This window comes from Syngnathoides biaculeatus, chromosome 18 (genome assembly GCF_019802595.1).
Source record: "Syngnathoides biaculeatus isolate LvHL_M chromosome 18, ASM1980259v1, whole genome shotgun sequence".
Lineage (NCBI taxonomy): Eukaryota > Metazoa > Chordata > Actinopteri > Syngnathiformes > Syngnathidae > Syngnathoides > Syngnathoides biaculeatus.
In genome coordinates, this window is record NC_084657.1 from 12,519,219 (window position 1) to 12,540,854 (window position 21,636).

General features: G+C 43.9%; 2 protein-coding genes across 2 annotated transcripts; one reads left to right on the top strand and one right to left on the bottom strand.

Annotated features, from left to right (window-relative positions):
* Positions 1–5: 5 nt before the first annotated feature.
* gemin5 (gem (nuclear organelle) associated protein 5) lies at positions 6–17,728 on the bottom strand. Its single transcript, XM_061803487.1, has 27 exons — positions 17,447–17,728; positions 17,079–17,233; positions 16,834–17,015; positions 15,506–15,657; positions 15,323–15,421; positions 14,226–14,358; positions 13,997–14,162; positions 12,158–12,370; positions 11,929–12,014; positions 11,765–11,847; positions 10,163–10,299; positions 8,568–8,641; positions 8,298–8,482; positions 7,534–7,673; positions 6,172–6,343; positions 5,923–6,111; positions 5,779–5,835; positions 5,037–5,144; positions 4,072–4,167; positions 3,857–3,994; positions 3,635–3,782; positions 2,260–2,379; positions 1,967–2,177; positions 1,358–1,618; positions 539–1,032; positions 320–407; positions 6–220 (listed from the first exon to the last, which is right to left on the bottom strand). The coding sequence occupies exons 1-27, from the start codon at positions 17,586–17,588 to the stop codon at positions 65–67; spliced, it is 4,185 nt and encodes a 1,394-aa protein (XP_061659471.1). The 5' UTR covers positions 17,589–17,728; the 3' UTR covers positions 6–64.
* Positions 17,729–17,838: 110 nt separating this feature from the next.
* Positions 17,839–20,110, top strand: mrpl22 (mitochondrial ribosomal protein L22). The gene is made up of 7 exons (XM_061803489.1): positions 17,839–17,994; positions 18,077–18,119; positions 18,574–18,709; positions 18,789–18,854; positions 18,979–19,056; positions 19,137–19,206; positions 19,836–20,110. Exons 1-7 carry the CDS (start codon positions 17,970–17,972, stop codon positions 20,042–20,044), a joined length of 627 nt encoding a protein of 208 aa, XP_061659473.1. The 5' UTR covers positions 17,839–17,969; the 3' UTR covers positions 20,045–20,110.
* Positions 20,111–21,636: the final 1,526 nt, after the last annotated feature.

Below are 21,636 nucleotides of genomic sequence, written 5' to 3' on the forward strand. Positions count from 1 at the left end.
AAAAGGAAGCTGCGACACGAGTTTTTATTTTAATCTGACACAAAAAATGATGTACAGTCTCAATTTAGCTCAAGAATCGCCGAGAGGCCTTCAGCAGCGTCCGGCCTGTTCCGTATTTCCGCAGCAGGTCTTTGGCGTCCCTCTGCAGGCGCTCGGGGACGGGGGGGCCGAGGTGGAGGAGGACCAGGCAGCACTCGGTCACGTCCGGACGGGGATTTGACTGGATAACGGAACCACGAAGGAAAAGAATTGTTTTAAAAACGGGGCAGTACTAGGAATGAATTATGAAAAATGATTCCACTCGTCCCACGTCGGTTACCTTGATGATGTCGGGAATGTCGCTCAGCAGTTTTTGATGTTTGGCCATCTTTGTGGTCAAAGAGAGGAAAGTCTCCTCCTCTTCAGGCCTGAAGGAGAGTTTAAATATTTTTAGAATTAGTGTGTTATGATTTTTTGGGAATACAGGAGGGCCTTCGGGTCCAAGCTGTCATTCAGCTGAGTGCAAACTTGATGACGAAAGATGATTTGCGTCACTCACTGCTCTAAAGTCTCGGCAGGTCGCTCTTCGTGGGCGGCCGTGTCGCGTCTGTGCCGAGCCACCATGGCGGCCAGGCGCTCCTGCACCTCCTCGGTCGCCCGCCGCTCGGCCTGACAGGCGGCGTGAGCCTCGGACAGTAGCAAGGACGCGTCGAAGTCCGGCTCGACGGACGCCTTGGTTTCCTCTCCCGGCGGTCCTTCGAGATCGACGCCGACGCCGTTGGCCGGGCGCCGCCACCAGAACTCGTACAGACGGTGGTAAGCGACCCACGCCCGGAGGCCGTCCGCGGCGGCTCTGGCTTCTTCATCCAGGTTGCAGTTGGCCTCCGGCAAGGCGTTTTGTAGAATCCCAAGGAGGGCGGCCGACACTTGAAAGTCGGGGGCCTCCCGGAGCCACGCTGACGCCAGCCACAGCTCCTTCGCCAGCCCGCTGCCGTCGTCCAGCGACCAGGACAGGACGCCCCGGGCCACGTGACGGGACAAACACAGCAGCACCTGAAAGAGAAGAGAAGATGGCAGACTCAGCCGACATATGGAGCACGGGTCAAATCCAGCCCTTAGAGAACTAGAGTGAGCTAACTCCATATTTATTTTTAAATACAAAAATGCATTCAGCACTATTTTTTTTCCATTTTGGAATGGATGTTATCATAAAAACACGTTTGAGACTGGTTTGAAGTCAGACCAATCATGCGCTACACACCATTCAGCGGCACCCACCAACGAAAAAAAATCACTCATGATTTGATGATGCCTTTCCTGCAAAATAGCAAAACTAGAGTGGGCCCATTCTAGTTCTCTGTGGCTCACCGAGGGGTACCTGCGTGAGAGGGAGGCTGGCGGTGGGGGCGGGGCTCTCCACATTCTCAAATTCCAGAAGTAGAGCGTTAAGGCGGTCGCGACCGGCGTCCGAGCCGTCTCCGGGGACGCCCAAGTGTCGGGCCCAGATGTCGGACGCCCGCTCCATGATGCCCCCGTCGCCCGGCGATACCCACGCGTGCCCGGCGCCCCGCAACTCGGGGCGGACGGGCGAGAGCGAGGCGCACAGCAGCTCGGCCACGCTGAGGTGAAGCCTGTGAACCTGCGCAACAACTCGGACTCGTGTATTGCTCTTGACATTATTGATTAAAAAAATTTTTTGATTTTATCATTACATTTTACAGTATGGGCTTGAACACTACATAGTCGAAGATGGACTTTTCCCATTTGGAGCCATGCCCCTGAAGGCACCATACGTGAGAGGTGCATACATGCATAAAATGGATAAATTTAAATTATAAAAAAAAATAAAAATCTAGTGACTATAAAAATTGAATATTTTGTGTAAATTCAATCACATCATATTTACATAATTTTATTATTAATATTTTTTTCAGCTGTGGAATTGTTAATATATTAAAAAAAAAAAAAAAAATGGGCAGGCACTGACCAGCAGGCTGTGGTGCGAGGCGAGGACCTCCTGCGCGGCGATCCAGTCGCGCGCGGCCGCCAAATCTTTGGCGCAGCGCAGCGCCAGCGACCGGGCCAGCGCGAACTCGCCGGCCGCGCTCGCCAAGCGCGCCGCTGCCCTCAGCGAGGTCACGTCGTTCTTGCGGGTGATGACTTTGGCCGCGTCGAAGCTGTCGCCGACGGCGATGTAACTGGGGTAGGGGGAGAAAATTAGAGGAAAATTAATTAAGTTGGACAAGAAAAAAAAAAAAAAAAAAATCGCTAAAGAGTCACCATTTTGCGGCTGCGGAGAAATGCCCGTCTTTTTCCAACGTGACGGCCCAGCTGGTGTAGAGCTCCTTGACAACGGGATCGTCATCGGACAGCCGCGCTTTGGCCAGAGCGATCGCCTCTCTGAAAAGCGAAAACGTTGAAAATCATTTGCGATGAATACTTCTAAAATGGTTGTGGCTGAATTAAATTGAGTGACATTTTCATCTCTTGGACTTCCAATAATCTGTTTAAATGTGTGGCTATTTTCTTATTAAACTAAATAGAAATAATCTAGCAAACCAGTATGAATAATATGTATAATCGAGAATTATGGGGAAAAAAAAGAATTTCAAATTCAAATGTGATCAAACCAAGAAGAAAAATCCAATCCAACTTTAGGAAATGAGGAGGAAAAAAAAATAATGAGAATGTTGTGCCAGTAAAAAAAAAAAAAAAGGAAAGAAAAATTGTGAAATTAACTTTGCAAAACCAGGTATAGAAAAAATAATTGAGTAAAGATAATTCAAATGTAATTCTAAAATTGTGTAATACTAAGAACATAAAATTCAATCAATGTTGTAGCTCTGGAAAAAAAAAATAACAAAACTATTAATATAAATGTAAGAAGCTTTGGAAAACCAGAACATTTAAAAACAAATCAAACTGAAAATTAAAAACCAAATTAAAATGGAATAAAAATCTGCAGTCTTTAATTTATAAATGTGTATAAAATAAGAAATACAATTTTCACATTTTATGTACTGGTAGATATGACTTTACAAAAGTATATTTTTTGGTTCATAATGACAATTTAACAAATACTTTATTTTAGTGTAGGATTGCACAAGTAGGATTATAATTGATTCAACTTATGATATTATTAATAGGGTGGCACGGTGCCTCAGCTGGTAAAGCGTTGGCCTCACAGTTCTGAGGTCCTGGGTTCAATCGCCTGTGTGGAGTTTGCATGTTCTCTCCGTGCCTACGTGGGTTTTCTCCGGGTGGGCACTCCGGTTTCCTCCCACATCCCAAAAATATGCAACATTAATTGGATGCTCTAAATTGCCCATAGGTGTAATTGTGAGTGCGACTGTTTGTCTCTATGTGCCTTGCGATTGGCTGGCGACCAGTTCAGGGTCCAGCACTCCCCGTGACCCTCGTGAGGATAAGCAGCACAGAAAATGGATGGATGGATATTATTAATTACAATTATAACACCTGGAACAAGGATGCTAGTTTCAGTAGCCTGTCAATGATGCTTTCCGTTGTGTGCTAGCATTAAGCTAGTCGAGTGCCAAACTTCTGCCTTGTTGTAAAGTTTTCTTCTGATTATGTTTTGCATACTTTGTGTAAAAAAAAGGTTTTGACCGACAAGCAACGTCTGCCAATCCTCTACCTGTGGAGCTTGTGAGAGCGCAGCAGGTCTACGGCCTCGTACACGCGGTTGATGGACAGCAGGTGGGCCGCCGCCTTCAGGTGCTGCTCCTGCAGACACAGCTGCTTGACGTAGCGCTCCACGGCGTCGTGCCACACCGCGTAACCCGCTGCGAGGAAAGCAAAGAGTGACGCACTTGCGCGCGATCGACGAGTTTTACAAGTCGACGGCCGAAGCGTTCACCCGTGGGCGCCATGGAGACCAGGTGGTCGCTCAGCTCCCCTCGCTCTGCGGCCAGCCGCAGCGCCCCCTCCAGGTCGCCGCTCCACAGCCGCAGGTAGACGGCCGACTCCACGTGGCCGCCCTCCAGGTGAGCCTCCTCTGGAGTGAAAATCATTGTCCGACATTTTTTTTTTTTCCCGGGAGGGGGGCAGGATCTTAGTGGCAATCAAACGCACCTTCCGCTTGGAACATGCGACGCAGGGCCGCTCTGTCGGAGAAGAGGCCCATGTGGAGGTGCTCGCCCTGGCCGGCGACGCAGCCTGCAGGGGGCGCTAAAACGGAGCAGAGGGAAAGTGGTTAGTTAGTAAGCTCATGTTTTTAGAATCATATTGATTTGTGGAAAAAATCCCCATCCTCCCCCCAAAAATATATTTTTTTTACAATTAAGATGAATTTTATTCTCATCTCCAAGGCTATTCTTCTATCGCTAAACTAACAATAAAATCATCCATCCATTTTTTTTTGCCGCTTATCCTCACGAGTATCGCAGGGAGTGCTGGAGCCCATCCCGGCTGTCAACGGGCAAGAAGCGGGGGACACTCTGAACTGGTTGCCAGCCAATCGCAGGGCACATAGAGGCAAACAGTCCTCAACACACCATCCATCCATTTTCTGAGCCGCTTATCCTCACAAGGGTTTCACAGACAACAACCACACTGACAATCACACCTGCGGGCAATTTAGAGTCTCCAATGAATGCACGTTTTTGGGATGTGGGAGGAAACCGGAGTGCCCGGAGAAAACCCCACGCAGGCACGGGGAGAACATGTGAACTCCGCACAGGCGGGTCCGGGGTTGAACCCGGGACCTCAGAACTGTAAGGCCAACGCTTTACCAAATGGTCCACTGTGCCGCCTTTTATATATATATATATATATATATATAATAACATGTTATAATACATACATTTTATAATGTGGTTCATTTCATGTATCATTAACCACATTATAATGTGAAACGTATCATGTTATAACATCATAGTAATCCTTTTTTTTTTGTGTGTGTGTGTGTGGCAGCAATACGCTTCCACACTTTACCAGCTGAGCCACTGTGCCGCCACAGCGACAAAAATCAACTGTTGGTAAATGGTTAGCATTACCACGCTAGCGATGACCATATCCCGCCCACGAGACCCTCTCACCGGCCAGCGTGAGGCAATCCTGCAGCAGATCCTCTTTGGGCCGATGGTCCATGGACGTGCTGAGGGGCAGGATGGAGCGAGCCTTCTTCCTCTTCAGAACGGTCGAGTCTGCGTCACGTAAACGCACGATACACGTGCACACGTTACATTGGCCATTAAAAATATCAGGATCACCGTACTAGTGATTACACTCAGTGTTCAATGGCTCTTTTTTTTAAAAAAAATATCTTCATAAAAGCTATATTTCATCATAACGGCAGTCTGTTGCTACACCAGAGCTGCTCCAACTACCGGCGACAGATTCCTTGTGTATCTTGCAAAATACTTGGCCAGTTAAAAAACTGATTCAGAGTCGAACCCCGCTATTTGTTAAGTTTGTACTTGTATTGTTTTTCAAAAAAAAAAAAAAAAAAAAACAAAAAACTGTCCGTACAACAATCATTAATAATAATCATTGCGCATGTGCTTATGTAGCGGTAAAATAATCTCGGGACAGAGTTCAGGTTGGGGGCGCACGTTACCGTAGTACATATAAATGTGTAACATAAAATATTGAATATCGTATCGAAATGTATATGTATACATTTTGTACCACTCTATGTACCTGTATACGACTATACAATGTGATTGTATTTTTTATTTTTAATCCATACCGAAATATAATGCGCTCCATTAACTTTTTGAAAATGTTTTTGGAAAAATTTACGCGTTATTTTCGAGAAATTAGGGTAGTCTAACCGACCTTGTTTGTCTTTGCTCTTCACTATAGATGTGATTTTCCTTTGGGTCGCTCCGCTGACTATAAACGGACAATCCACACAAATGTCGCGTTAGCAATACGGTTCAAAATGTTCAACAACAGGAAGTGAGCGGGGCCAATTTTTACCGGGCGGAGGCACGGGACTGCTCGTGGAGCAGGCCTCGTCGTCTTCGGCTTCATCTGAGGCCTCCTGTCCGTTGGTCGCCGTGGTAACCTCCGTAACGTGCTCGCCGGCTACTCCCGGAGACGTTGCGCCGGTTGTTTTTTTGTTCTTCTTCTGCTTGGCCTTCTCCTTCAGGTCCACCATCTTCTTTCCTGAAGGAGAAGTCACCGTCAATGGCGGGTCACGGTTTTGAGGGGGCGGCAGGGCGTCACCTTTGGGTGGGGTGGTGAACTCCTGCGTGGAGACTCTCCACTCCTGCACGGTGAAGTCCTTCCCTCCGGTCCAGATGACGTCCGGGTCCACGGGGGACCAGTCCACACACAGCAGGGAGCCCATGTGACAGCGGTAGTTGGAGAGCGCCGCTTCCTGTTGTACGTCCCACACCTGAACGCCACACACACGCACAACTCTAATTTAAAAAAAAAAAAAAAAAAATACACCCTTCCTACAATGATTTGATTAGGATTAATATCTCCTTTGCCTACAAAAAACTAAAATGTTAAGCCACAAAAAAAAAAAAAAAAAAGTCCAGATAATTAAAATCTAATTATAAAACTGTGTAATACTTAGAACATAACATTCAATTAATGTACCTTTGGACGAAAAAAGGAACAAAACTATTAATAGAAATGTAAGAAGCTTTGGAAAAACACAACATTTAAAAACAAATCAAACTGAAAATTAAAAACCGAATTAAAATTGAATCAAATCTGAAGCCTCTAAATTACAAATGTGTATAAAATAAGAAATACAACCAAATTTTCACATTTTATGTACTGGTAGATATGACTTTACAAAAGTATATTTTTTGGTTCATAATGACAATTTAATAAATACTTTATTGGCGGTATACATTTTGTGCATTTTTTTTAAACCAAAAAAATGTCTGTACAACAGAGCAGTAAAATTACTAAATTGTGGAAAATGTATATATTTAATGTAAAAAAAAATGAGAGGAAGGAATTCATTTCTGGAAAAAAAATCATTACCAAAAACAGCCACAATGATTAGATAAATATTTGTATGAAAAAATGTGAAGATAAAATTAAAATACAAGGGAAATGTAATTTTACTCCAACAAAGGTAATATGAAGGAAAAAGTTGTAATTTTACTAAGAAATCTGTCAAAGGGAACTTCTTCCTTCTCGAAAATGAAATTAAAAAAAAGCCACAGTGATGAGAAAAATATTTTATGAAAAAATATGAAGATAAAATTAAAATACAAGGAAATGTAATTTTACTCCAACATAGGTAATATGAAGGAAAACGTTGTAAGGGAAATTCTTCCTCCCCAATAATTAAATAATAAAAAAAAAGCCACAGTGATGAGAAAAATATCTTGTGGAGAAAAATGTGAAGATAAAATTAAAATAAAAATGTATTATTTATATTATAAATAATAATTTAAAATAAACACAAGGGGAATGTTATTTTACTGAGAAAACTGTCAAGGTGAAGATAATTGAAAATTCCTCCCCAAAATATCAACATTTGAAATGAATAAAATATTTGTATTTATGCGTTTACCCTCGCACAACTACCGCATTACCCACAACACCCGGCGCGGTACTGACCTGTGCGGTGCAGTCGTACGACGCGCTGGCCAGTCTGGCGCTGTCGTGCGGACTCCAAGCCAGGCCGGTGATTTTGGCCGTGTGGCCGCAAAGTCGGCGATACGGCTCCGTCAACACCAACGGGCTCTCCGGAGGGTTCTCTGCAAAACATAACATTGCGACTTTTCTTTCGCTACTGCGCTTTCTCGATACACTAAAATCACCGGTGTCAAAGTCAAGGCCCGGGGGCCAGTTCCGGCCCGCCGCGTGATTTTATGTGGCCCGCGAAGGCAAATCGTGCAGGTCAACTTCCGTGATTCTCGTTCAAATCTGTACCAAAATTTCTAATTGTCATATCATAAATCATATTGTCGTGACCAAACATCAGCAATAGTTGAAAAACCCATCACCCTTGATTTCCGATTCCAAAAGTAATTCATACATTTCACGTGTCAATATGATGAGGCGATAAACCATTTTTATGATTTCACAGTCATAACGGCACCCTGAGGGAAACCGGAACTACAACGTGGCCCGCGACAAAAATGAGAGGGGAGGGGTTTATCATTTGCGCCGACACTACAATCATTTATTCAGCCACTTATCCTCACAAGGGCCGCGTGAGTGCTGAAGCCTATCAAATCTATGTTTGTCAATGTTTGTGTACAATGGCCGTTATAGCGATGCCAACTTCCACTAGTCTGGCATTTTGCAGAATTATGCTAGCATCCTCCTCAGGAGGCGGGGTTTTCCTCGCCAGAATCTCCTGAAAAACTTTCAATTACCTATGACTTGGCGCAGGTCGTGCACGTAGATGATGGCGTTGCAGGAGCCCGAGGCCAGCAGGCCGCGCAGCTCCGGGGGCGCGTCGTCGTGGTCGGGGTGCCACCGCAGCGTGTTGATGACCTTGTGATGCTGCTGGATGCTACACAGCAACTTCAGGGACGGCGCCCCGTAGACGTCGATGGACCTGCGGGAAGGTGAGGAGGGGGGGGGGGGTTGACGGTGCTGCTGAGCAGTACTGGAAAGATGCCAGACCTCGCCATTCGTGTTACCCGTCCTCGTTGCCGATAGCGACCACTTTGCCGTCTGGTTTCCAGCTGAGGTCGGTGTGAGGAGACAGCTTGTGCTGTTCACAAAACCCAAGTCAACATTCAGCAAATGTTATTTTTTTCCACACCATATTATAAGAAGAATGACAACTCGTCAGTAAATTGCAATAATACATATATATATACTTTTTTTTGCACAGGATAAAAAAACAGCCGTGAAAACTTTTTTTATTGTTTGCCTACATGTGTTGCTTCACTGTTTGTGTTCAAATGACCTTTACTTAAAGCACAGGTGTCAAACTCAAGGCCCGGGGGCCATATCTGGCCCACCACATGATTTTAAATGGCCCGCAAAGCCAAATCTAATTTGTCAACTTCCATTGTTCTTGTGACAATCTGTACCATAATTTCAAATCGTCATATTCCACAAATGATAACGTTGTGATATTACAAGCATTTTTGAACAGCAGAGCGACGTCTCCTAGCTTTAAAATGTTAAGTCTGGGTATCAACGTATTACCAGAATACATTTATAATATTAGAAGAAAATAAAAAATATTTTTTTCAACAAGAACTTCACTTGAACAAAACCAACATAATGGGAAAATATCATAATTTCCGGCCTATAAGCTGCGACTTTTTTCCCCACACGCTTTCAACCTTGCGGTTTATGCAGTGATGCGGCTAATTTGTGCATTTTTTTTTCTAACGACCCCAAGGGGGCGCTCGAGCGGAAATGATAAGAATGAGACTGGTGGTATATATGTGCCGAGGGAGTGACGTTTACCGGTATGGCCCTGTTAGCGCTGCGGGAGCGTGTTACTGCCGTGTCTCAGTGATTTTTACCGGTATGTTTTTTTGTTTTTTTATTTTAACCGGTCCTGTTAGCGTGGCGCTAGCGTTAGCATCAAACTCTCTGTGTTTGTAAATATCTCGTATTTCAATATGGGCACTTGCGTCATTTATACAGGGCCGGCGTATGTATGTACCAAATGGTATTTCCTTTACAAATGTACTGGGTGAGGCCTATAATCAGGTGCGCTCTGTAGAATTAGAGTAGTTGACTTTGGGGATATTTGTATTTTATCAAGAAAAAAATGTTTTCAATACTGCAAGATTGTCCATTTTTTAGCAAATGTTAATCAAATTAGAAGTAAAAAAGGTAAAAAAATGTTACTATACAAATTTATTTTTCAAGTACGTTACTTAAAAAAAACAATTCAACATTGTAAAAATATAATTTTTCACGACTTTATGAATACACACCAATTCTTCTTCCACAACTACAGTATTTTAGTAATATTTTGCTCCCTTTTTAATGAATGTCTTTCTCGTTTCTTAGTCGTCGATCTGGCGGCACGTGTTCATCAGCAGACGGTGCTGCTGTACTTAATTAAGCGGCAGGTGGCATACGCGTATGATAAATTAGTAATATCTAAAGAAATGGATGTACAGCAAAAACACAATTAGGTCACGGTTTTCAGTTCTACTCCAATCAACGTTCAACAACGTGTATTTTTTTTTGTTTTGTCGTTCACTTTGGTATAGCACAGAGAACACAAGTCAACACCACTTAGTGCCCCCCCGCACCCCCCCACCTTGATATTGTTGGTCTGCCGGATGAGTTTGTCGACGTCGCACGCGTCGCCGCTCAGCTTGCTCGGGTCGTGCTGCAGGATGACGCCGTCGCCGGCGCAGCTGTACAGGCTGTGGGACGCCTTGCCCTCCGCTGCGCCTTCACGCCACACGGGAGAGACAGCGGCCCGTTGACTGCGTTCAAATTTCAAGTCGTCTTTCCCCAATCTATGGAAATCCCATTAACTCCGCCCCCAAAAACTTCCTCCCCAAAATGTTGATTTGAAATTGTCCAAATCCTGTGAATTTCAGTCTCTCAACAGCAAATATTCTCCAATTTCTGCCGTCCTCCATGAAAACAGACTGATTATCCATCCATCCATTCTTTTTAGCCGCTTATCCTCACGGGGGTTGCGGGAGTGCTGGAGCCTATCCCAGCTGTCAACGGGCAGGAGGCGGGGTACACCCTCAACTTTTTGCCAGCCAATCGCAGGGCACATAGAGACACTCACAATCACACCTTGGGACAATTTAGAGTGCCCAATTAAGGTTGCATGTTTTTGGGGATGCGGGAGGAAACCGGAGTGCCCACCCGGAGAAAACCCACCCAGGCACAGGGAGAACATGCAAACTCCACACAGGTGGGGCCGGGATCGAACCCGGGACCTCTGTACTGTGAGGCCAAAGCTTTCCAGCTGATCCACCATGAAACTGATTCTCAAAGTGTTTAATCAAAAAGAGACATTTGCAAAGATTTGCTTTTACTTTGGAAAATAATGATCAACATTTTTGTCTATTTCCGGCGATGCGATGGACCCAATCAATAACTGACTCACAATCTGATTATTTTTGTGCATTTTCTGCACCGGTGTCAGTCAAATGAGCAACTTCTTGCAATGGATAAAGAATAATCGACTTTGAGTATTGCTATTTTGTCTGTCTACGTGCGTTGTGCCACATTTTGTGGTCACGTCTGTTGCTTAAAGCTTTATAAGTTCCAGAGTTAGTTTCTTTAGCTCGCTAATAGCATTTTGCATCGTGTCTTAAGAGTAACCTAGCAGAGCTAGCTTGCTTGGTTGAATACACAGCATATTAAACATCTTAAAGTCTGTTGTTGCGTGAAACTCAAGACAAAAAACATGAATAATATAAATGGGGCTTGCAATGAACTATAATATGAAACAAAAAACTGTATGGTAGAGTGTTTTCAAAGACTGATGTCTCTATTGACTGCATTGGCAGTACCACTTCAAATGAGATTTCCACTGGGCATGCAGGTGTCTAAAAATTAAAAAAAAAAAAAAATACTTTGAAGACACTTTATAAGACATATGACCCATGCTGACATTAAATACTTCTTTTTCCTCCCATCTGCCGGCCACCCGGCAGATGGTCGGCATGGCAACGCTCGGGGGCCGTGAGCCGGGGTTTGAAGGATGGCGTCATTAAAACGCCATCTGCCCAAAGCTGCTCCAACGAACGCGGCTGGTTCAATTACGGAGGCAATTACAAGAATGGCGACTGAAGAGGGCGGCGAGAGATTGGAAGAAAAACATTTTTTTTTTTTTTTGTAATTGTATCGTGTTGTTATTGTCGCGGTGGTGGAGTTGGAAAGACGCTAATACCAAATGACATCGGGGGGAGCGGCGGTCCCCAGGCCAGCGAGTACACCGTCCTTTTGTGGTAGGAGCTGGAGATCTGCGGCGCCCTGCGAGGAGACCCCGAAGTCAACGCTAAAATGTATGCGACGCGCGTCGATGACACGAAATAACCGTTCAAAAACTCGTACTTGCTGGAGAAGACTTCGTAGATCCCCACTTTGCCGTCGTCTGTTCCGAATGACAAGGTCCCCTCGCGTTTGGGATGCCAAGCCAGCTGCAGTGAATAAACATGACCACACGCAAGTGCTTTAATCGGCGTTGTACGTATTTTTTTACGCAAATAATGGAGGATTACCCCCCCCCCCCCAAATTGTGAATATGTAGGGAAACACGTTTTTAAATGAATCCAATTCTTACCGCCGTGACCTTGGACTTGATGCCCTGCCAGAAGCAGCGGACGTCGTACTGGTTCTGGGCGGACAGGGTGTTCCAAACCCGGATCATGTTGTCCCCCACGCCCAGCGCCAGGCAGCCGGTGGCCACGGGCGAGAAGGCCAGGCTGTACACGAAGCCGCCCAGCGTGGGCAGCGTCCAGTGGCAGACCAGGTCGGCCAGGTCCCAGCATTTAACCTGGAAAGGATATCAAATGACAACCAAGTCAACTTAATATGCAAAAAAATTGTTTCAGGGTGTACCTCTTCGTATGCCTCCTGCCCAAAGATAGCTGGAATGGGCTCCAAGTGCTGCTGCCACCCTTGTGAGGATAAGCGGCTCGGATAATGGAATAGACTAATGGACTGTATTTTGTAAAAACCTCCAGTAATAACATTATTTAATTGTCTAACAATTACAGAGTTTAATCAAATTACATAGCTCGTGCATTATAATTTCATCCGCTGATTCAATGCTAGTTTCAAGATCCTGCCGATGGCATATCACATTATATATTAGCATTAAGATGGCAGACATTCAGAAGGCAATGTGAATATTTGGTTCAATAAACAAGGTCATTTTCTACATTTTACGTTTGGCGGTATATTTAATTCAACATTTCATTAAACATGTAACCAATTGAAGCCTCAATTGTTGAGTTGGTTGCAACCATCTAGTGCTGGATATGAATGCAAACAAAACAAAACAAAACAAAACAAAAAAAAGATAGTATTATTTAGGTCACTCAGATGTTGAAGTTCCACAATATTATGGAGGAAATACAAATAACCCTCATGTGTTATAATCGTCTTTTCTTATCATTTTTTTTTTCGTTTTCTAGTCAAATCCCAAATGTTTTGTGTCAATAGTTTACATTTACAAAACAGTTTACATGGAGCCGAATATTCTGATTAGAATCAGTTTAGATGCTTCCATCCATCCATCCATCCATCCATTTTCTTAGCCGCTTATGCTCACGAGGGTCACGGGGAGTGCTGTAGCCTACGGGCAGGTGGCAGGGGTACACCCTGAACTGGTTGCCAGCCAATCGCAGGGCACATACAGACAAATAGCCCCACTCGCGATCACACCTATGGGCAACTTAGAGTGTGCTATTAATGTCGCAAGTTTTGGGGATGTGGGAGGAAACCGGAGTGCCCACCCGGAGAAAAGCCACGCAGGCACGGGGAGAACATGCAAACTCCACACAGGCGGGGGCCGGTGTGACGGTCTGAGCGCTCCCCCGTGCTGCAAAGTCTCTTTGTGAGTAATGCGCATGCGCGTATATTTTGTAAACTTCCCCCGTCTGTGCTTCAACATGTGCCATTCGACAACTTGTCGCCGAGTGTTCATGTTCGCTAAGGAAGTCTCAGAAAGACGAACACAGCGAACGTACAGATATGTGGATATCTTTTTTAGCAACTTTTGTTTTAAGGTTAAGTTATAACGTATGCTATGTAAAAGAAGGGGAACTATGAGACCGGGAGATTCCCCCAGTATGCGTCTACTACGTACCCAGAGTTCCCCCTGTTACCAACGCATGCGCATTCATCACAAGGAGACTTTTCAGCACGGGGGAGCGCTCAGACCGTCACACTGGGATTGAACCCGGGTCCTCAGAACTGTGAGGCCAACGCTGCACCAGCTGAGCCACTGTGGGGCCCTAGATGCTTAAAAAAATGCTGCACATAAAAACAGAATAAAGAAGCTGAAAACTAATGGAATGTGAATGTGTAGCAACTACACAAGTATTATTTTTATTATTTTTAACGGGATAAGGCGGGTATTTATTGGAGCTCTTTGAAATGGAAATGGGACGCCCACCTCTCTGTCCAAAGACGTGCTGAAGAGCAGCTCCCGCCCGTCGGGCAGCGTGAAGGCGGCGGTGTTGAACACGATCCTGCTGTGGTTCTGGCCCTCGGAGGACGAGCCGAACAGGGTCCACTTCTGCTTGCCCGCCCGGGTCAGGTCCCACACCACCAGCTCGCCGCTGCACGAGAGCGCGCGTTAGCCGGCGCTTCCGCGGAAGACGCGCCGCTGCGGGACGCCAAACCTGAAGCAGCTGGAAACCAGCTGGGCGGGTCGTCCTTTGGGCCAGTGGACGTTGAGCCAGAGTCTCTCTTTGAGTGTTGGGTCGACGGCGGAGCCTCGTCTCTTCAAGTACGGCAGCTTTAAGGTGCTCACACCTGCAAAAACGCAAATAAAATATAAAAAAATAAAATCGTCTAATAAAGCACAGTACGTCTGCATGTTTAACTAAATGCTGGATTTTTTTTTAAATGGAAAAAAAGGCCAAGACATTTGCAGAAGATATAAAGACAACTGTAATAAATTTATTACATTAATTAAAACATTAAATTATTAATATTATATATTATTAATAAATTAACAAATTATTTATTCGTGGCTTGAATTTTCAGATTTTCTTTTTTTTCCATTTTGGAATCTATCGTGTCATTAGTGGAAAAACTCGTTTATGTCCTCAGGCCAAAGCAATCAGTGTCGCTTTGGCGCCATCTTGTCACGCCATCCATCCATTCTCTGAGCTGCTTATCCTCACGAGGGTCACGGGAGTGCTGGAGCCAATCCCAGCTGTCAACGGTACAACCTGAACTGGTTGCCAGCCATTCGCAGGGCACATAGAGACAGAAAACTGTCGCACTCACAATCACACCTATGGGCAATTTAGTGTCCAATTAATGTTGCATGTTTTTGGAATGAGGGAGGAAACCGGAGTGCCCTGAGAAAACCCATGCAGGTACGGGGAGAACATGCTAACTCCACACAGGCGGGTTCGGGATTGAACCCGGGACCTAAAAACTGTGAGGCCAACGCTTTCATCGTGCCGCCCATCTTGTCACATCTTGATGCGAAAGTGAGTTGAGGAGCTTTATTCAGACAAAAGCAGTCGTTGGCTGCCATCTTGCGGCTTCTACAAGCATTTACAGTACATGATAAAAATTGTCATGCTGCGATTATGTGACAATGAAGAGTAGTGATATACTTGCCAAGTCTAAAGAAAAAAAAAAAACAAACATGAGCGGTCAGAAAGACACGCGTCGATTGTATTTTCACTCATGGAGGCAGCGCTTCATCGCTTGCCAAAATGCACTTGACACGTGAAGACCGCTTGAGGAAGAAACACGTCACCTTTTCCCGTGGCCGTGCTCCAGACCCTCACCGTCTGGTCTTTGCTTCCGGATGCCAGATAGCAGCCCGTCTCCTCGACTGCGTTCACCCCGTTAGAAGCTGGAACATGCACAAGATACAATATCTTCCGTCATACAGTGAGTGGAAAATAAAGGACATCAAAAATGACCGATTGCCTGTTACCGTCACCGGCCTCTGCTCTCCAGTTGAGGACATCCTCGCTGGCGAGCGGCGACCACGCCAGCGAGTGGATGTCGTCGTCGTGCCCGCGGAGACGCTGCGTCACCTCGCCCTTCTTGCTCACGTCGATGAGCGCGATCATGCCGTCTTTGTAGCTTCGCGGGGAACAAAGCAGGCAAGGCGTCAAGACAACATCGTTGCAGTTACCGTTTTGGCCAATCAGAAACCATCCATTTTCTTTGCCGCTTATCCTCACGAGGGCCGCGGGGAGTGCTGGAGCCTATCCCAGCTGTCAACGGGCAGGAGGCGGGGTATACCCAGAACTGGTTGCCAGCCAATCGCAGGGCACATAGAGACACACAGTCGCACTCACTATCACACCTACGGGCAATTTAGAGTGTCCAATTAATGTTGCATGTTTTTGGGATGTGGGAAGAAACCGGAGTGCCCGGACAAAATCCACACAGAAACCCGCTGATTGAATTCAATTTTGAAGTAAAAGATTTTTTAACAATAGACTTGGGGGTAAAGTATATTTTTAAAAAATGAAGTATACTGTACTATTTAAAAAAAAAATAAAAGGCACCAGGTGAAGTAAAATGAAATTATAAATTAATTAATTAAAATAAAACAAAAATTATGGGTAAAGAACTAGTACTTTGTGCTTTAACAGTAGTAGTACTGTATAAAAAATATGAATTAAAAAATAAAAATTTAAAGTACAAACATATTAATTCTGATTTAAAAAATTAGGTGTATTGTTTTGGAACTACATTTTTGTAAGAACATAGAAATTTATCAACAATAGTTAATTGCAAGAGATATTATTGTTTTCCAAACATAGTGATTACTGTATTGTATATTAAAATAAGTGCAATAAAATATTACATAATGTTAAAATAAAAAAAATAATGGGTATACTGCACAAAAATAAAATATATGAAATTAAAGTTACATAATAAAATTTAAAAAAAGAAATTTGGTAAGCTTAAATGAAAATGATAAAACACCCCAAAAAATGCCACAGTTGTTCATTTGAAATAAAAAAAAAAAAGGCTGAGCCTTGACAAAATAATGACGTTGAAAATAATTTAATAACATAAACGTAAAAAAAAATAATGACAAAACAATAATTAAAAAAAACAATGTGGTATCTTGGATAAAAAATACAATACGGGAGAGAGAAAAAAATAATTTTGTTTGAAAACTGTTGAAGATTTGGTGTAAAGTCACAGAAGAGGAGCCGCAGGACATCTCTATGTCAGCGGCACTTTGTGTTCAAGTTTTTTGAGAACTCTTTTCATAAAATTATGTTTCTGTCTTCATCTTACCCGACGGCCACTGTACTCCAGATGTGCGGGGAGCAGGTGAGGCAGACGATGCTTCTGGGCTCGGGGAAGAAGCGAGCCGAGTCTCCCGTGTTGAACCGGTGACACGTCACGATCCCCTTCTCGTCCCCAGACACCACCAGGTTCTTGTCCAGTGGCGACCAGTGCAACGCCGTGACTGCGGTCTGAGGATGAAACGGCGCTCGTTATCCGGGGACCGGGATTAGACCCGCAGCGGTAGAACTGACCTGATGAGACGCGTGCTGCCGTAACGGAGATTTTGTATTTGTGTCCCAAAAGATGACGACGCCATCGCCGGAAGAACTGGCACAGATGTGACTCTGTGTAGGGTCCTGGCAGAAGGAAACACCTGATACCATACCTTTGTGGCCCACAAGAACACCTGAAACATAAAAACAAACAAACAAAAAAAAAAAAAACAGTTAAAACAGACTTCATAAAAACATTGAGTGACAAGATGCACAGGGGATAAACCGCAGCAATTGGATCAAATCATTCAGTGGTAATCAGCCTCTTTGCCAGACTAACACCGCAAAGCACACTTAAGGATAATTGTGGAGTATTATGCGAATGTTTTTATGTGACATGCAATCACCTTGAGTCATGCATGTGGCTGCAGAGACGTCGATCAAGTAAATGAAGTTTTTTGCTCCGAAACCCAGCAAGCCGCCGACGCTGACGTCACAGCAGCGGGAGCAGTACCAGTTGGGAGATGCGGGAAGGAGCCGTTCGTACATGACGAAGAAGGTTTTACGAATTTCCGATTCTGAAAGTCTCTCGGAAAATCACACAAAAAAAATCGAGTTCATCTCACATGTTGCCCAAAGACTGGCATAGTATCACAGCAACGAACCGTAAATCGGCCCGGTGTCGTAAAATCTTAAATGTACGGAAGACGAGCTACGTCAAACAATGCCTTCATACAACACGTTTGGAACAAAATAACAGCTTTCATTGTTTTTTTATTCATTAACAATTATTTTAAAAATTATCTATAATTCTTAATAACTAGTATACACGCGTTAAATATCGCTGTATTACTGTTTCAATAAAGTTACGACAAAAAAAAAATATAAACACAAGACCGCCGTAAAGTGGTTCGGTGTCTTTTAGGCAAAATGGCCGCAACCATGACAGGATGCGGTAAGAAAAATAAAACATTTAATTAGAAAAAAATATCCATGATGTGCTATTAATCTTTTTTTGTGAAATTATCAATTTACAGGGGTATCGTCGATAAGGTGTATATTTGGACTTGTTTATCAGAGGTATGTTGTGATCTTTGCTTGCAATGCTAACGGAAGAAGGACAAATCGACATTGGTACTAGCACATTTTGGACATTAATTGAAGTAATGCAGCCCTTTCACACGTTTAGAGCATTTACTATTTTGGAATCATAGCAATTTTATGCAGACTACCTTAAACGATGGAAGTATGGTTAAATTTATAAATACAGCGTGTTTGTGTGTGTGTGTGTGTATTTTGCATGATTTATTAGCTTGTTTGGATGGGATTTGAATTTCCTTTAATTGCTTCTCAATGCTACACTTTGTATTTAATTGTATGATTTTCTGGCGACCAGTCCATGGTGTGCCGCATCTTTCACTCAAACATAGCTGGTATAGGCCCCATCTCACTCGTTCCCTAATAAGTGTATGAAATGAAAATAATTCTGCTTTTTCATATTGATTTCCGCCCCACTTTTTATTTGTACATCAAGGTTGGCGACAGTAGGTGTTCGAGCTCAGCAGCTGTCCTGCCTCCACACCAGCGCTACACTACAAACAAAGAACTGGGAGAGGAAGAACAAGATTGTTTATCCGCCTCAGCTGCCCGGCGAGCCTCGCAGACCGGCCGTATGTTCTTTACTACCTTGAAATTTTGTCTCAAATGTCAAAAATGAAACACGCTGTCATCCACACGTGTATTGTACAGGAGATTCATCATGCGAGGAGACAGATCAAGTACAGTAAAGACAAGATGTGGTACCTGGCTAAAATGGTGAGAAACATCTTGTGATTGGTCAAATTTCTTTTTACACAAAAAGTAATCCTGGTATTAGCAAATGGGGTGTGTAGACTTTTTATATCTACTCTCACTGACCCTGTGGTGTGTTCCTCCGCAGATCCGAGGAATGAGCATCGACGAAGCCGTGGCGCAGTTGGAGTTCAATGACAAAAAAGGCGCCAAGATCATGAGAGAAGTCGGTGATAAGCCCCCCACGTGTCGTTTACCGAGTTCAAATCTCCGCATTTTCATTGGAATTCTGATATCCCGTCCCAGGTACTCCTGGAAGCACAGGAGATGGCGGTGAAGAATCACAACGTGGAATACAAGTCCAACCTGCATGTCGGTGAGTGTCATAATATGGACAAAAATATTTGCGTATCCGTGGAATGGATTGGGATATTTACATGTAATATGTGCTTCTAATTACAAAAAATTCTTCTGAAACAAATTAATTTTGTAAGTAGAGGTACCAATGTACATATCGATAGATCTGGACCCGAGTGGAAGTCTTCATCAATGCTGTCGGTAACAAAGTACATAAAGATGAAAAATTAAGAGATTGAACTGATCTCATTCACGTATGTTATCATTATATGGAAGTAAATTAGTGCCACCAGGATTTGAATTCGAAATGCCCCAGAAAACAGGATTTGAATTAGAAATGTAAAGTCATCACATTTTCAATAGTTGCTCCAATTCGCTGTGTGAAATTCACCAGCTGTGCCACCAGGCAGGGGGTTACTTCAGGTCAGAACCGAACACCCAACCAATCGCACTTACGCTTTCTTGGTCATGTGACGTCACATACTATGAAAGCGTAACTGGATTGGCTGACCTGAAATAACCCTGCCTCGTGATGGCACAGATGGTGAATTTTAGACAGCGAATTGTAGCAGCTATTGAAAATTAATTAATTAATTAATGCTTTTTCGTCCCGCGCCCTCTCTTTGCCCGTCTGGCCGCTCCCGCCAGCCGAGTCTCACACGGGCAAAGGCATGTACTTGAAGCGCATCCGCTACCACGGCAGAGGCATGTTCGGCATCATGGACAAAGTCTACTGCCACTACTTCGTCAAGCTGGTGGAGGGCCCGCCGCCCACCACCGAGAAGAAGACCAGCCTGGACCAGGCCAATGAGTACGTGCAGCTTCTCAAGAGGAGGACCATCATACACAGTCTGTAGACCACACAGTCATTGTGTGTGTTTTATGCGATATTTTTTGTAAATAAACCGCTCAAGAGACACTCAGGACGCTTCTCTTTTTGTATAATGTGATGTGAACTCTGTCTAGCGCAGGGGATGAAAATCCAAGTGGTATAATTTCACAAAATAAAGAAAAACTGCTTATTTAATAAGGAAAATAATTCGGAGTACCAGAGGAAAGTTGTACAATTTCAGGCAGTAGATCATCACTGGGCGGCGCCGTGGATCAGATGGAAGAAAGCCTTGGCCTCACAGTTCTGAGGACCCGGGTTCAATCCCGACCCTCCCTGTGTGGCGTTTTCATGTTCTCCCCGTGCCTGTGTGGGTTTTCTACGGGTAGGCACTCCAGTTTCCTCCTACATCCCAAAAACATACTACATTAATTGGACACTAAATTTCCCCTAGGTGTGATTGTGGGTGTGGCTGTTTGTCTCCATGTGCCTTGCGATTGGCTGGCAACGAGTTCAGGGTGTGGCCCCGCCTCCTGCCTGTTGACAGCACTCCCATGACCCTTGTGAGAAAAAGCAGCAAAGAAAATGGACAGATGGATAGATCGGAACTCAAATTGTCATTTCCTATTGAAATATCAATGTAAATGCCATTAATCAGTTCCAGCCTCCCCCAAGAGGGAGCAATAACAAATACTGTATGTCCGCAAGATATTTTTTTCCCCATTAAAAAAAAATGAAAAAATCCATCACCTGAGTAAAAAAATATTACATTATTTTTAAATTAATTTCAGAAAATAGACAAAAATGGTGATCGGTTTTTTTTTCCCCTTCAAACTAAAAGTAAAGGTTTGCAAATGCCTCACTTTGATTAAACACAGGGATAAAAGTCTGGATGGCACGGTGGAGCAGCTGCAGAGGATTGGCTTCACAGTTCTGAGGACCGGGGGTTCAAATCCCGGTCCTGCCTGTGTGTAATTCGCATGCTTTCCCGGGTCCTGTGTGGGTTTTCCTCCCACGTCCCAACAACTTGCAACATTAATTGGACACTAAATTGCCCCAAAGATGTGGTTGTGTGTGCTTGTTGTCTGGGCGACCCTTGTGAGGATAAGTGGCTCAGGAAATGGATGGATGGATAGGTGAGAAGTCTGCTTTGTGTTGAGGACTAGTGAATTGAATGAATGTCGTGACTCCTCGACAGTTGGGAACAAACGTGCGATATGATTGCGAAGAGTAAAATGACACAATTGAAATCGCAATCCGATGGTGTCTTTGCTGGAATTGGAGAAAAGTCCCGTGGGGGTGAAAATAAATCAGTTGTCGTCATTTTCAAATGAAGTACGCGTTGTGAAAATGTCAAAGGTGCGAAGACGTCGTACCGCTTACTACTATACTTGATGACGAAACTGAGGAGGGTAAAAAAGCCACATGCATCCACTTTTTATTTTATTTTATTTTTTTACCCTTTAATTACTCTATTTGTACTTCAAAAAATTATTTTCTAATATTAACAAGAAAAATATTCTGCATGAAAGAAATTGTAATGCAATTTTTTAAATTAATGGTATTTCAAGAATATTGTCACATTACAAATGAAATTTTTCACACAAAAAAAAACAGTCA